The sequence below is a fragment of the Xenopus tropicalis genome, chromosome 7 (genome assembly GCF_000004195.4).
Source record: "Xenopus tropicalis strain Nigerian chromosome 7, UCB_Xtro_10.0, whole genome shotgun sequence".
NCBI classification, from domain to species: domain Eukaryota; kingdom Metazoa; phylum Chordata; class Amphibia; order Anura; family Pipidae; genus Xenopus; species Xenopus tropicalis.
Genome location: NC_030683.2, coordinates 113,681,446 through 113,697,669, shown reverse-complemented (window position 1 = coordinate 113,697,669; position 16,224 = coordinate 113,681,446). Strand labels below are relative to the sequence as shown.

The following is a 16,224-nucleotide window of genomic DNA, read 5'->3' as shown; positions in this document are numbered from 1 at the left end:
GCACTACCCATATGTTCATTGCTTGGCCCTACGCAAGTAGACCATTGGGATTCATGTTTCACCAGTGTTTATGTGTATCCCTGGTACTGTATTGAGAACATGTTGAGGGTTCCTCCATAGATGGATCCCTGTAAGATTCTATCAGTATATAAATTCTGAACCAGAATCTGTTTATTTCTCATAAGTGCCAGCCCCATAGGTATCTACTGGAATAGGCAAGTGGGGCTCCCCACAACCATTCCCCTTCAAACAGGGTAAAAGCTATATCCCCATAATGGTGCCCAAGATCTCAGTGCTGATTCTGTGACTCCAGATAACACTGCCAGTCTCTGTTGTGCTGCTGCCTGCAAGTCCATACATTGCCACACATTTTACAGTTAGTTGCATGCTAAATTTCAGAACGTAAAAGGTACTTTTATCAAAATGCTCTCTTTGCAGTTCCATATAAACACTCGGGGTCCTTCCTGCCTTCTGTTCCGAATCAAGTGCAGTTGTACCTATTGATGCAGAAGAACCTGGCGCCATCTTCACCTCCTGACCAGGTGGCAGTTTCAGGGTTCCCTCAGCACCGCCCTTCAGTGAGTGCACTTAGTCCATTGCCCTGCATGCTGCTGGATTTCTTTACCATGCAAATTAAGAGATTCAGCTCCTAGATGGAACATCCATCAGCTTTGGTAGTAGATGCTTTCTTCAAATTGGAATTGGGGGCCTCTGTACATATATCCAAAGATTGTTCTCATTTTAATTGAAGGTGATCAAGAAGATCAGAGAGGACACCTTAGCAGCCAAAAAAGTTTTTTTTTTTTTTTTTTATTCTGGCCAAATAAATCTTCTCACTTAGAACTCCCTTGAACATCCGCATCGAGAGCCTGGCCCTAGCGGCATGGGGTTTGTAGGGCCAAATAGCTTTAGGGCTGTCTCTACTCTATTAGTGGCCAAGAAAGGCTCTACTACAAGATTTCAAAAACTGGGAAAGGTTTTCTCCTGACAACAGGAGGGGTGGTTGAGCAGAATCTCCCCAGTGATTGTAACTGCTTACCTTACTGAACTGGAACAGTGACCAGCACTTCGGTCACTTAAGGGGAGAGTTTGGATTCATGCTCAGATATTCTTGGCACTGAACGATTGGCTCGGGCAGTGTGTTATGTGTATGTCTGAAACTTCAAAGTCAAGGTGGGTCCTCAACTCTAGCCGGACTATTCTGTATGTGCATGTACATATGTATAGGCATAAGTATGTATAATAATACACAAAAACTGCAACATTACACTCACAAGAACAAAATCTATGGGGGCAAAAGAATCGTTTTCTTTCAACATTAAAAATGTTTTTATTCTCGTGAGGCCATTTAAAAAAAGAAAGGCAATGTTTGCGACTTTACACAAGTTCAAAGATGATGGCTACATACTTGTATTGTAAAACATACCCACCTAAAAAAAAAAAAAATAGAATAAAAAAAACAAGACGAATGTAGTTTGATCTGCGTTACAGTATGGTTACTCCATGTGATTTAAAACAAAAATGTATAACTGTATGAAAGATCAAATCCGCATGTAGTTGTAAGGGAGCATCTGATTGCACACAGATCTGGCTGTGGAAGAGAAGTTCATGTGGGGAAGAGGAATCCCTCATTATAAACAAGATCACTCCATAGGAGGCTCCATCATATAGCCGTTCTCTGTAGACAAGTAACCATCTCCAGACTGCATTGATTCTTGATCTAAGTACATGTCTTGGCTGGTCTCCTCGGCCTGTTCCATTACCATACCATTATCGGGAACTCTCTCCTCTCTCTTTTCACCGCGGTCACCTCTGTCTCTCTCTCGTTTGTGATCCCTGTCCCTATCTCTATCGCGGTCCCTATCTCGCCTCCTGTCCCTGTCTCTTTCTCGATCCTTGTCTCTTTCCCTGTCCCTATGGCTGCGCCTTCTGTCTCTATCCCTATCTCTGTCTTTATCCCTGTCCTTTTCTCTGTCTCTCTCTCTGTCACGATCTCTATTTTTTTCTTCAGGCTCTTGCTTAAGTTCTATGCCATCTATGCCCAGATCACCAGTCTGTGCATCATCTTGAGGGACATCTACAGACTCAGGTACTTCCCCTTCAACGCGGTCCTCTTTCTTTTCCCTGTCGCGGTCACGTTCACGCTTGCGCTCTCTACTACGACTCCGACGCTTGCGATCTCTGTCTTTGTCCTTATCTTTTTCTTTGTCTTTGTCCTTATCTTTGTCCTTGTCCTTGTCCCTGCTCCTCTCTCGGCTACGCTTTCTTTCTTCCTTTTCCCGACTGCGTGATCTTCTTCTACGCTCCCTAGAACGACTTCTGCGCCTCTCCCTTTCCTTGTCCCTCTCGCGGCTCCTTTCTCTGCGGTCCCGTTCCCTCTCCCTATCACGATCCCTAGTAAATAAGAGGCAACAAGTTTTATTACATGCCACACACAAAGCATTTCATAATCACTGATCAAACATACCTATACTGTACATGAAGCATATCTATAGGCAGAAGGTGAGGAAAATAAATTAGCATCACTGGTTGTTATAGTTGGAAGCAGCCATGTTGTACTTTCCTTAGGGTAACCAGGGTCAAACTAAGAGCACTTTTTCATTTAGGAACAAGGTTTGTGCACATTCATGTTCTTAAAATGGCAGTTGATATAGGACTGATTTAAATAAGGGTTTTTACAATACTGAAACCACCAGCTGCCTTTTCATTTTCCTGTGGGGACATAATGGACCACATGCCTCACAGAAATGTATTCTCTTCTAGTATGATGTAGTGCTCCAAGACATTTTCTGAAAGAGTTTGTCATTTTTAAATTAAGCCTTTTGTTCAGCAGCTCTCCGGCTTAGAATTTTAGCAGCTATGCAATTGCTAGGGTCCAATTTAACCTAGCAACAAAGCAGTGGTGCAAAGATACAGGAATATGGATAGAAACAATAAAATTAGGTTTAGCCCAAGAGCAATAGTTTTTTTTTTTTTTTTGTTTGTTTTTGTTTTAACTGCAGTGACCCCCATTTGAAAGCTAAAAAAACACAGAATAGAATATGTTATAGAATGGCCTATTCTTCGCAAATTTTCAATTAGCCAATAGATTTACAAAATGCTTTGAGGCTACAGCTGCACTGTCTGACCTGCGCAGTGCATTCCTGAGGGGATGTGGCTGCCCTGCCATAATCTACCTTCAGAAGTGTGCAAGTTTTAAAGAAGTGGAGGCCTGGGTATCGGGTTAGCTATTTAAGTCACTGGACGGTGCCTAAAAAATGGCTTCCCCAGTGCTTTAAATGGACCAAGAAATAGGTACCGACCAAATAACTGAACAGTCCGGAAGAAACTGAACACAAAAGAAAAAAGATCAGTGGCTGATTACCTCTCATCATATCTAGATGTATCGTCTCTGCCAGAGTGCCTGATATTGACATCAGCTCCGCCCCTTCTTGTGCCTCCAAGACCACCACCTGAAGAATGAAAGAGAACGTTGCCATTTAGAAAGTTTTCGTGTATGTTTGCTATCAGACTCATTACATTCGGTTACTGAACTGCACTGAGAATGGGTAGCAAGTATTTAAATTAAAAGCCAACTAATGGAGGGCAATGATCCACAACACAGAGGGTTGAATAGATATTCAAAATCGCCCCGTTTACATGACGTACAGCAGTGATTCCCAACCAGCGACTCAGGGGCAACACCACCTCCTTTGATATTGCTCCCAGTGGCCTTAAAGTAGGTGCCCATTTTTACATTTCTGGCTTGGAGGCAAGTTTTGGAAGCACAGACACAGTTTTACTCCAAGCAGAGCCTCCTGCAGGCCAGCAGTGCACATGGGGCTACCAAATAGCCAACCACAGCCCTTATTTGTACTCCCCAATGAACTTTTTTCATGGATTTGTGGCTCAGACACTTTTTACATCGGAGTGTGGCTCATGGGGAAAAAACGTTTAGGGATCCCTGTTGTACAGACAACTTCAGTCCTGCTGGGTTTCTCAAGTGTTTAAGAATTATAGGATGTCCTTACCAAGTCTGCGTGGGCGCCATCCCTTCACAGTACGTCCTCTCTCGACATCGACCAACACACGCCTTCCGTCTATTTTCTTCCCATCTGCGTGCTTGTATGCCGCTGTAACACAATGTTTCCAGAAGGGCAGAACAGAGCCAATTAGCTTACATGCACATAACAATCCCCCCCTCCCATACAGGCACACAGTCTTAACCTCTCACATAGAACAAGACTGCTGACTAAATTATGCAGGGCATCAAGCAGAGTTTCTACTATAAACTTATCAAACAAATCCTGTGTTAGCACTTTAACCCTGGACACAAAAGGAAAAAAAAAAAAAAGTGTTGGAGAAGATGCAGTAAATGCTCTACTGGACAGCACAAGTCAGGGTTTCCTGAACAGTTTTAGACTTTTATCAACAATTCATTGTGTTCCCCCTGAATAGAACAGAAGCACAATAAAAAAAACACAATACGGAAACAATCACGATATAGAGAAGTATCTTGTGCCTTCCACACCTAATGGACAAAAGAGCTGAGGTTAAAAATACTTATCGTGTCTTATGGCTTAAGGCCTATTGTCCCAACCCCTAGATTTCTACAGCTTTCAGAGTAAGACCAAAAAAGCCAAATAAGCTATCCAGCAGTAGCATTTCCTTGCAAAAACTCCTCACCAACACTCCAATGCCACCTCTTAAATTTCCCAATCATGCTGAAAGAAAAACACGTTAAAAATGATGTTGTTCCTATCGCAACTTACACATATTGACTTAATTCACATTAATCTTGTAGCCTGTCGCTCAGGGTGTTCAGCTATCAAGCAGATGAGGACATACTCATCCATCACAAACGACTGCCTTACCTGGCAGCATTTCAAGTCGGTATGCCAGAAGGCAGTATGTGTCATGGTTTAAGCTGAATGTGAAGACTAGTTTTGGCCACAGCGCTGCACACTTGTAGTTTGATGTTTTAAACTACTGCGGTGTTTATAGTCCCTATAACCATTCGCATATTGCTATAGCCAAGAACTACCATAAAGCAAGATGAACTAAAGACAGTACCACTAAAATAAGTGAAAAAATAAAATTTACCTGGTTAAACTACTTACAAAACCTTTCAAATTACCGCCTCAAATTCAACGGAATTTCATGACGATATCTTGGAAAGATGTTTGAACCTCGAGAAGTTCCTCTTTTTTTTTATTATTTAAACTGGATTTGAACTGACGAATTTCTCGCAGCTGAGAAACTGTCTTACCTGCCTTGGCTGCCTCGATTCTTTCCATTGTAACAGTATATTGACTGATTTGATGAATAGTTGAATGGTGGTTGCCAGTATCACAGAGACTCCTGCTTTTGTCTCAATTGATTTTTTTAAGCCAGCAATGGCACGATCTATGTCCATACTGCAGAACATTAGGATCATGCCCACACATTATCCATCATCTGTTCCGCCTCTCAACTACCCAGGGTTAAATAAATTGGATTGTGCTACATATACTTACTTCCTACCCGTGGCAAGAAATCGGCATTTCTAGGGGAGGGGTGGGGGAGGGAATTGCATTAAAGAAATGACAAAAAAAGAACAGGTATAGATAAAGCTATCCCAAGAGGAATGAATGAATGGGAGAACTAACAAAAGCAGATGCCTTTTTTTTTTTTTTTAAATTGGGCAGAGATCACAGAGATTGTCCCAACATTAACAAACCCCAAAACAGCTTTAAAGTTACCAGCGCTTCTTCGGGTGTTGGTTACATACCAAAATAAATTTACAATGACTGCAACAGGGCCATCTGGTGGACAAACATACACCAAATCAAATCTAATTGCCCACACCTACCCCACTCCATCCAAGCACAGTCTTCAGCTTCATCCTTTAGAAAGCGAAGATTTACCATTGCCGGCTGGCTGGTGGTTCGTTAACTGCCTCTATTTGATTGTAGCATCATACGCCAATGAGAAGGCAAAAGGGATATCCATGTGCGGTGGCTTACCTGGGCCCTACCACCTCACTCTATACCAAACTTTCCATCTGCAGTTGCAAAAGAGCAACTACAAGTGCGATAAGACTATTCTTTTTCTACCTTTAAGAACTAAAACTGTGACCTACCTTTCATGACACCAAGCCTATACTACCTAATATTATATTGTTGAAAACAAGCCATTCTTGAAATTTGGAACAACCATGATCTGTATTAGAGGGAATCTGTACTAATAGGAATTGCTAACTCCCAAATGCAGGTTACTAGTTACCCAGCAGCTGCTTGCTCCTGTAAGGTGAAGTAGCCTGACTCGTAACTCCCATGATCACACAAAGCAATAAGCCGTTTGTGATTAGTCCACAAGCAACCTTTCACAAAAAGCCAAATGGGGGTTCAACGTGCAGGACTGTCCGTTTAAGGCAAACATTGCCAACACAGTCCATCAGTTTCTCACTCACCACTTATGTGCCAGGTCCCGTAGCACTCAAAACTAGGCAATGGAATCCATGCAATGATAGCCTAGCCCTTGAACTGAGCTCTCTTGCTACTATATTAAATTATTCCTAGAAGTACAGATTCCCTTCTCATTCATGATTGACGTTTCAAATACAAGAAGCTAGATTTGAAGTCAATTACACAGAAGCTGCTACCTACAAATATATTGCAATTTTAGGTCTACCTTAAGAATTTTAACCCCATATGTAATAAAGGTGCTAAGTTTGCCCAGGAACAGTAACCCTTAGCAAACAATCTGATGTTTAAAAACAAACACCTGATTGGCTGCCATGGGTTACTGCTCCTGGGCAAACTTAGTGCCTTTTATTACATAAACCCATTAATGTATTACTATTTTTTTTTTTTTTTTTTTTAGATTACGATATCCTGGTCTGTACTTAAATACTAGCATCATTGGTTTACCAGCTAACAAGTACTCTGATCTATAGTATACCTCACCTGCAACTGTTCTGTAAGTATGGTTTCCTTCCAAATGCAAAATTGACTTTTCACAGTATTTAAAAATGTTTTTTTTTTTGGTGTTGTACAATATGTGCATTTAAATGGACATTGCTTGCACAGCAAACAAATTCAAATAGATATCCCAAAAAAGGAAACTGGATACAGACATTGTTGCCTTCTGGAATATCTAATAATGATTTTCATATTACTGAATGTAAAAGTAGCTAAAATGGGAATGTATACATTAGGAACTTCTAAGTTAGGATTAGTAAATGCCCCAAAACCCTTACTGTCAGTATTAAAATGTGTTTGAAAGAGCAATGGAGAGAACCCAGAAGAATCCATTGTGTTTCCCATAATACTATGCATTAAGAGGCAAAAATAAAAATCCACTACTGTAGATTTAGTATCTCACGTCTATACTGCCCGTGCCCCATTGCTGTACTGTACGGCTATAGACAAGTAGTTATAGCAGCATTCTTGTTAGATAGAAAACTGCTTATGTGACATGCTGCCCAATGTTTGCTTAAGTATATGAAAATGTAAATATAGCCAAATATAAAAAGTATTGCTCATAAAAACAAACCATCTCCCTACAAATAAACATGTCCATGTGTCCAGGTAGTAAGAGATGTACTTACAATGTGAGAACTGTGCAAGGTGAAGTGGTTGCTTTGCTGTGTCTTGTGTGTGTAAATGCTGCAAAGTCTTACCCATCATACAAACCCTTATACCAACCATACAATGAGATGTTGTAAAGGGGAGCATTAGATTCAGCTGCAAGCCAGCAGTGGCAATTGCCATCACAATGGTGGCTGCAGTGGCAATAAGAACACAAAATTAATACACCCCCCTCACATTGCACTGTCACAGATAAGATTTAGCTCTACATTATAAAACTAGAAAAAAAATAGAATTTTAAGGATGGGCAACAGTTATGCTCATACAAACAGGAGATGCAAGTTGCCCCCTTTCCAAAAACAGGTAAAATAAAGCCAGTGATTTCTTGGAACAGGCATTAGCAAGCTGCTCAAGAAATGCGCCACCTGGCACTTGAACATAATAATGTTGCCCGTCCTGTAAGCCATCCTTGGTAGAACCCGGACTACAGCAATCCCAAGTGGGTAAAGAGAACTTTGAAGTAAATAAAGCTCTACAGATGCCGCTGCTTTAAGCATACCTTTTCTACAACACCAGTTTAGAGCAACAGCACACACAGCCCTTGTAGAGGTTTGTCCCCCATTACAATCTCCTGACTGTGACTGTACTGGCTTTATTGCACAGTGCATTAAAGCTGCTTAAGACAAACCCAACATCATTCCCTGAACCAACATCCTTGGGGCAATGTTTAATAAGATAAGACAGTAATAAGCAAATGTAAATCTGAGCAGGAACATTCCAAAATGGTTTACCTGTTACCTTTATTGTAACAGGTGGGCACAAACATTTGCTAATGTTTTTTTCCCCCAATTTTCTTTACACTTGGATTATCGCTTTACATTTCATTCTTCCACCCCCCCCCCCAAACTCACTAAAATGTTGCAACAGATCAGTACACCTCAAATTGCTACTAATTTCAAGTGCTTTCTATTTGAAGATTACGTTTCTGAAGGTGAACGTCTCTTTAAGGGAATGGTGAGTGTTACAAGGGGGATTACTGGAATTCGAGTGCCCACCCGAATGGTTCACAGTTACTTACCTTCTGGAACACAGCCCTTCATTGCAAAGGGCTTACAAAAGTAAAAACATTTTCTTTAAAATTGCTAAAACAAAACTAATTTTTTGTTAGAGAATTAAAAACTTACAGTGCATATCTCTTTCATGTTCATACTCAATGAAGGCATATCCACGGGGTTTCCCAGACCGCTTATTGTATACCATATGAATCTAAAATAGAAAGAAATTACATTTGTAAATGAAAACCGATTGGCGCCCTCGACACACCAATCATCCCATGAGTAAAGCTGTCAGCTAACAGATACTGTATAAGGCCAGAATGCTTTCTAGTTGTCATTTTGCATACATCAGCACAAAATCACCAACCACACACTATTGGACTCTCTGCTTTTAGAATTAGAAAATGAGACAAAACTTTCTAAACTATTTACAGACGGCTATGGAGCTTATGACTTATGCCATAACAGTATAAATAAATGCGTGAACCAGGCCAAACAGGTCATGTAGTACAACTAGAAAAGCTTGTCTTATTGTTTTAAGTGAAGTCAAAAATTTTTTTTTAACACGAACAATATACATACCCGTTTTATAGGTCCATACACCTCAAACTCACGTCGTAGCTTAGACTCTGTTGTATCATAATTCTGAAAAACAAATCATTCGGTTCATGAAAAATGCTATAGGCTTTTTTCCCCCAAAAGGCACCAGGAAAAGTCATATTTTCTGACCAAAACTCTACAGGGTTTAGCACCCCTCCTGTAGCTGAATTGGTGTAAAGATGTCAGGACTTGTTCAACATATAGCGAACCAAAGACATCATACCCCAATGGAGAACAGATTCAAGTATCGTCAGTGATATGCTAGAACATGCTCTAAAGGTGGCCATACACGTTAAGATCCGCTCGTTTGGAGAGTTCGCCAAATGAGAGAATCTTTCTCCCAGTACTCCCACCTAAGGCGGGAGATATCGGAGTAATCCAATCATTCGGCCAAACAACTGGATTACAAGATGGGAATAGGAGCCATCGGAACAAGGACCACATCAATGAGCCGATGCAGTCCCCGAACTGAAGGAAAAAAAAAAAAAACCTGCCCAATTTTCAGCCAGGGGTCCCCATATCGAGCCAAATCGTTTAAATATGCCGATCTATGGCCACCTTAAGACACTTAACTATAATAAAGGTATGCTACCTTAAGAATTTTGGAGCAAAGGTCTGTCTAAATCATTTATATAGCACTTTTCCCCCACAGCACTCAAAGTGCTTTTACAGCCAGCTAGGCAGCTATTACATACACCCTGGGACAGCAAGAGATTAAGTCCAAGGTCACAAGGATTTGCCAAAAGGAACGGAATCAAGGTCTCAAGCATAAGATCCTACATCACAGCCTCACCACTTAACCATATACATAAAAACCCACACACAGTTACCTGCTACCTAAATTTCCTGACTGCTACTACAGTGACTTAAGGATTATTCTGACAAGAAACACAAGAGCACAAATAAAACTTACCACTCTGGCAACAAAAAGGGTTTTGAAGGCATCTCCTTGAGCATTCTGATCATTGTGTGGATCCCCTATCAGGTGAAAAGAACAGAAATTAAAAACAAAATATTTTATGAACGGTCTTCCAAATATGTAATGTTGACTGAAAACATTGACAAACTAAGATAAACTCAATGATACAAACTATACTTTTCCAACTGAAAGACAGCATGGTAAATAAAAAGGGCAGAAAATGTTACTTGAAGTAGCACTTACATATTTTAAGTTCATTCTCGACATCCTGCTGTCTTCTTTCAATCTTCTCTCTTCGCTGTTAAAGTGATTTAAAAGGTTTTAAGGTAATTCACACTACAAAGCAGCTGCAGGGTCATTTTAGCACAACAGACAAGCCTACTATCATTTGAAAAAGTAGAAATAATCGCTGCAAAAAAAAAAAAAAAAAAAAAAAAAAAGGTCTGGCCAAGAGTTTGGGGCCACTCCACAAATGGAATGGTATTTTTTCACTTAACCAGAAAAGATGCAGTCTAATACAGAAGCTTCTGTTGGATGATAAAAGCAGAATCACTGTTCCTGACCACTTTCCCACCTACTATAGTAGAAGAGTGGATAATCGCAAAAACCTCCTGTATCATAAATCCTAGCTTGAGTCATTTAACTTTTATATATTTTGGTTGCTGACAAAAAAAATAATTTGAGCTTCCCAGTCAAGTAATAACTGTTCTTTTAAAATGTTTTTATCCGGTTTAGTAAATTCCAACTGAAGAACCTATATATGGTCCTGCTGCCCCCTGATCAATTTACTATATCTACTAACATCCATATCCACTTTGTAGTTTGCTAAAAATGGAAGCTCTTTCTTTTTCAGTGCAAAAACTGCTCTGTATATAAGAACCTCATGTCTAGTTGATTCTCTAAGCCCCATTTTGAACGTTATATGCCACTTGAAAAAATGACAGTGAATGTTTACAAACTTCTAGAGTTGTGGGCACACAAAGATAACCACAGAAAGAAATGTAAAACATCTATGCTCTCAAAAATACAGTATTATCAGTGAACATCTCACCTTCCTTTCCATCCGCTCCTCGCGGGTTTCTGCTCTAGTTGGAGGTGGAGCATCTCGAGGGTCCTGTGTACAATAACATTTATTATAAGATTTATGTAATTTCCTTTGCAGGTATAAATCATTTAGCGGGTTCATATAGCTGTGTACTCACCTCAAATTCTCTTATGTAAGGAGCAATCCCACAGTATGGCTGATTGTGGTGTTTTTCATGGGGTAGTTTATCTAAAGGAGGGAGGTATGGTACTGGATCTCTAGGTGCAAAGAGCGCCAACAAGTTTGGAGGCAAGAACTGTGTCATCCTGAAGACCTGTATAGAATAAGAAAAAATCAACTGAATAATGTTTACACAAAAGATATTTTAAGAACATTGAAATCATCTTTATGAAAATATAAATAGCTCCTAGGGCCAAATGATCTGATAATGACTGGGATACATGCCACTGGGGCGAGGTCCAGATCAATGATCCGATGCAGTCCTCGTTCTAACAGGAAAATCAACCATGCCCGATTTTCAGCCAGATATTGGCCAGAGAGGCCCATCGGAGAGCCTCATACACGTGCAGATAAACTGATTAATAGATCTGAAGGGAGCTGAATGGCTATCTTTACACTTAATTTTAATAACATGTATTAAATCTCCTCACATTTAATCTGCTCTATGACTTCAGTTTTGCACCTTATTTTAAATAAATTTTCTACTGTTGAAGGAAAAGTCAGTGTGCGCATGATCACAGCTATTGCTCTGTACCCGGAACTCCTCATTAGTCTATGTTTACACTTTTTGCAAGTGAAACGGCACACAGTCCAATCTGAAAGCAGGATTATTCCTTAATTTACAGCGTAAATGTCTTTATTCTGTATTTTTTGATCATTGAGATCTGACCCCCCAGCCCCTTTTTTCAGGGCTATAAAAATGTCATGACCATCCCTAAGTGCAGAGATTTAATTCCTATATACTCCCCATTTTATGATGGAATTAGACGCCAAGTATCAAAAAACAAACACCCCAGGGCAACCAGAGTACATTTCTTGCACCTTTATGTATTAATTGGCAAAGCATACTGGATCATTAAAAGGGGTGGCTCACCTTTAATTTAACTTTTAGCATGTTATAAAATGGACAATTCTAAGAAACTCTTCAACTGGTCCTTATTATTTCGCTTATAGTTTGAATTATTTGCCACCTTCTACAAACTCGTTGTAGCTTTCAAATGGGGGGTCATCGAGCCCCTAAACCAAGAAAACCTACTGCTCTGTGAGGCTACACTTTTATTGTTGTTACTTTGTCTCTCTCCTATTCAATTATCAGTCTCTCATTCCAATCATTCCCTGGGTGCTAAGGTAATTTGGAGCCTAGCAACCAAACCAGAGAGTTGACAAAACTATTGAAAATAGAAAAACTACAAAGAAAAAATTAAGACCAACTGCAAATTGTCTCAAACTAAAAGTTAACTTAAGGGTGAACAACCCCCTTTAACGTTCAGTATGATGTAGAGTTATTCTAAGAATTTGCAATTTTTTGCCTTTATTTTTTATTTGCAAACTCTGAATTATTTAGCGGATTGTTCAGCCGCTTTCTCTCAAAACTATTTGTTATACAGGGAGGCTCTTCTTAACCCCAATCACATACTTGATTTGTTACTGCCACTGGGTTTCTGACACTACAGTACCTGACAGACACCTTTACAGGCCAGGTAGGACAAAGGTTTTAAACTTTGCACCACACATGCAAATCTGGGGCATTGCTAGCGTATTACCATCACCTTGCAATAAAGGCCCTGAAGTGCGTGAATGCAGCCTGAAAGATGGCAGTGTGGCCAGGTGCAGGGGGAATGGTAAACAAGCGACTGGACTAAAGGGGGGAAAATTGCTCTCTAGAACCAATTCATTTACCTCCCTTTTCCTCCTAATTATGCACACAAAGAGGAATGCTGAGACGTACACACAACATTCTCAGCACTATACATTACTATAGGTACCAATATAAAGGGGAAATACAGGAAGGAGACAGGGGGCTACAAATACCCCAGGCCAGCACTACATACACCCACAGGTACCAATATAAAGGGGAAATACAGGAAGGAGACAGGGGGCTACAGATATCCCAGGCCAGCACTACATACACCCACAGGTACCAATATAAAGGGGAAATACAGGAAGGAGACAGGAGGCTACAGATACCCCAGGCCAGCACTACATACACCCACAGGTACCAATATAAAGGGGAAATACAGGAAGGAGACAGGAGGCTACAGATACCCCAGGCCAGCACTACATACACCCACAGGTACCAATATAAAGGGGAAATACAGGAAGGAGACAGGAGGCTACAGATACCCCAGGCCAGCACTACATACACCCACAGGTACCAATATAAAGGGGAAATACAGGAAGGCGACAGGAGGCTACAGATACCCCAGGCCAGCACTACATACACCCACAGGTACCAATATAAAGGGGGAATACAGGAAGGAGACAGGAGGCTACAGATACCCCAGGCCAGCACTACATACACCCACAGGTACCAATATAAAGGGGAAATACAGGAAGGAGACAGGAGGCTACAGATACCCCAGGCCAGCACTACATACACCCACAGGTACCAATATAAAGGGGAAATACAGGAAGGAGACAGGAGGCTACAGATATCCCAGGCCAGCACTACATACACCCACAGGTACCAATATAAAGGGGAAATACAGGAAGGAGACAGGGGGCTACAGATACCCCAGGCCAGCACTACATACACCCACAGGTACCAATATAAAGGGGAAATACAGGAAGGAGACAGGAGGCTACAGATACCCCAGGCCAGCACTACATACACCCACAGGTACCAATATAAAGGGGAAATACAGGAAGGAGACAGGAGGCTACAGATACCCCAGGCCAGCACTACATACACCCACAGGTACCAATATAAAGGGGAAATACAGGAAGGAGACAGGAGGCTACAGATATCCCAGGCCAGCACTACATACACCCACAGGTACCAATATAAAGGGGAAATACAGGAAGGAGACAGGGGGCTACAGATACCCCAGGCCAGCACTACATACACCCACAGGTACCAATATAAAGGGGAAATACAGGAAGGAGACAGGAGGCTACAGATACCCCAGGCCAGCACTACATACACCCACAGGTACCAATATAAAGGGGAAATACAGGAAGGAGACAGGAGGCTACAGATACCCCAGGCCAGCACTACATACACCCACAGGTACCAATATAAAGGGGAAATACAGGAAGGAGACAGGAGGCTACAGATACCCCAGGCCAGCACTACAAACACACACAGGTACCAATATAAAGGGGAAATACCCATAGGAACCTATATTAGGGAAAAACTGGGAGAATAGGGGCCACCAGGATATCAGCCCAGTGGGAAAAGACAAAGAGAATAGTGGAAGAAGAACTGGCGGCTACACATCTCAGCATATGGACTCTCCACATGTAAACAACGCTAGAATAAGTGGCCCCACAGACTCCGGCAGAGAAACACGTCAGAGCCGTACCTACAGTCGCCCTTACAGCCGCAGGTTCCTATATCCGGGCGCCATGTCTGCAACTGGGGCCCCACGTGATTCCCCGTACCAAAGAATGGAACCGCTGCACAACTCCGGCTGTAACTCTCCGCCACCGCAGCCCATACCGCTCCGCCTCAGTGCGGGGCCCCCACCCTATTCAGTAGAACGGAGAGCCTTAGCGCGCACATGAGGCAAACCCGCCATTCTCATGCATGGCTCTGGCGCCCAATCTCAAGGCCCCGGCCTAGTTCTACTACATACACATGGGAGCGCCCTAAACCCTAACGCTACTTTCCTCAATCACACACCCAACGCTTACCCACAGCCGTACCGAGACAGTTCCCGGAACTCAGCCTCTATCAACGCCGCTGTCCTGAGCAAACCGGGCGCCTCACACCCGGGAAATTCCCGTCTCCTTCACTGCACCTAGGCCGCACGTCGTGTGAATAGGCCACGGCCGCACTGCATATCAGATCCGAATCCCTCCGCGCACACGGCAAGAGCAAGATGCCATTAAACCACGCCCCTTTCGGAACAAGGGTTATAACACAATTGTAGATGTATTACTCCGCGACAGAGGCCGAGAAGAAAGAGCTCCGCTGGTTTTTGTGGCGGGCTCTATTTTTAGTGATTCTCAGCCTGTAGCATTTATTAGCCCGCAGACCGTCCGTGAGGGTAGTCTGGCAGTTGGTATTTTAGAATTAGTGCGGGTAGAATATTGAAGTGTTTACCTAAGAAAATGTAACTTTAAGCTACTTCGAGTCTTTAAATTACTCACCTCCTTAGACTGTAAGCTCAACGGGGGAGGGGTCTCATTCCCCTTGTCTTTTATAGACTTTTTTTTTATGTAATTATGCTTTGTATTTGTTATTATAGTAAAACATGTATTACTCTGTTGTTGTGCTGTACTGTGCTACATACATAAGTAGCCTTTATTAATAAAAATATGATTTTCACTGTAATTACGCTTGAAAGAAGTATCAGGTAGTTTATATCATCTGCACTGCTGGTTCTGACCCATGAAACAATGTAGCAGAAACCAGCTTTATATCAGATCTGGATAGGTTTGCCACCCCAATGTTATTAATAGGGATGGGTGGAAATCTCTTTTAAGGACAAATTGTATTATTTATGTCTGTATTTTATTGAAACTGTAGCATTGCAAAGGACCCCCCCCCCCCCCCCATTTTGTACTGTGAGTTGGTGTAACATTCAAAAAAAACTGGGGGCAATTAACATATTGCCACCCTCTGTTATTATGTTTACTTTGTCATTTAAATTGCTGTTTTTTTACCCAGGCTAGAGTGTCTCTTCAGAAAAAACACACCAACATGGGTGCTGCCATCTTACCTGCATTACCCAGAGATCCGTTTAGAACCGCACTTGTCTGAGAACCTTGCCTCAGCTGGCAGTAAGTGGGCAGTTTCTAGGGGCGGCAAAAAGCCTCTTCTTTAAGAGCCAAATTTCCCCCTTTTAAATGGAAATTGGCTCTACTTGTGTAGAGAGCACATTATTGTTC

At 41.7% G+C, this 16,224-nt stretch overlaps 1 protein-coding gene across 3 annotated transcripts; it reads right to left on the bottom strand.

The window, feature by feature from the left end:
* Positions 1–1,302: 1,302 nt before the first annotated feature.
* snrnp70 (small nuclear ribonucleoprotein, U1 70kDa subunit) lies at positions 1,303–15,263 on the bottom strand. Of its 3 annotated transcripts, none has more exons than NM_001281770.1 (10): positions 15,025–15,263; positions 11,327–11,482; positions 11,176–11,238; positions 10,368–10,422; positions 10,119–10,183; positions 9,188–9,250; positions 8,735–8,816; positions 4,011–4,112; positions 3,365–3,452; positions 1,303–2,394 (listed from the first exon to the last, which is right to left on the bottom strand). In NM_001281770.1, the coding sequence occupies exons 2-10, from the start codon at positions 11,471–11,473 to the stop codon at positions 1,644–1,646; spliced, it is 1,416 nt and encodes a 471-aa protein (NP_001268699.1). In that variant the 5' UTR covers positions 11,474–11,482; positions 15,025–15,263; the 3' UTR covers positions 1,303–1,643. The 3 variants fall into 3 exon arrangements, with proteins under 3 accessions (NP_001268699.1, XP_012821930.1, XP_012821931.1); XM_012966476.3 differs by having other exon boundaries at positions 15,037–15,218; XM_012966477.3 differs by lacking the exon at positions 15,025–15,263 and adding an exon at positions 14,694–14,733.
* Positions 15,264–16,224: the final 961 nt, after the last annotated feature.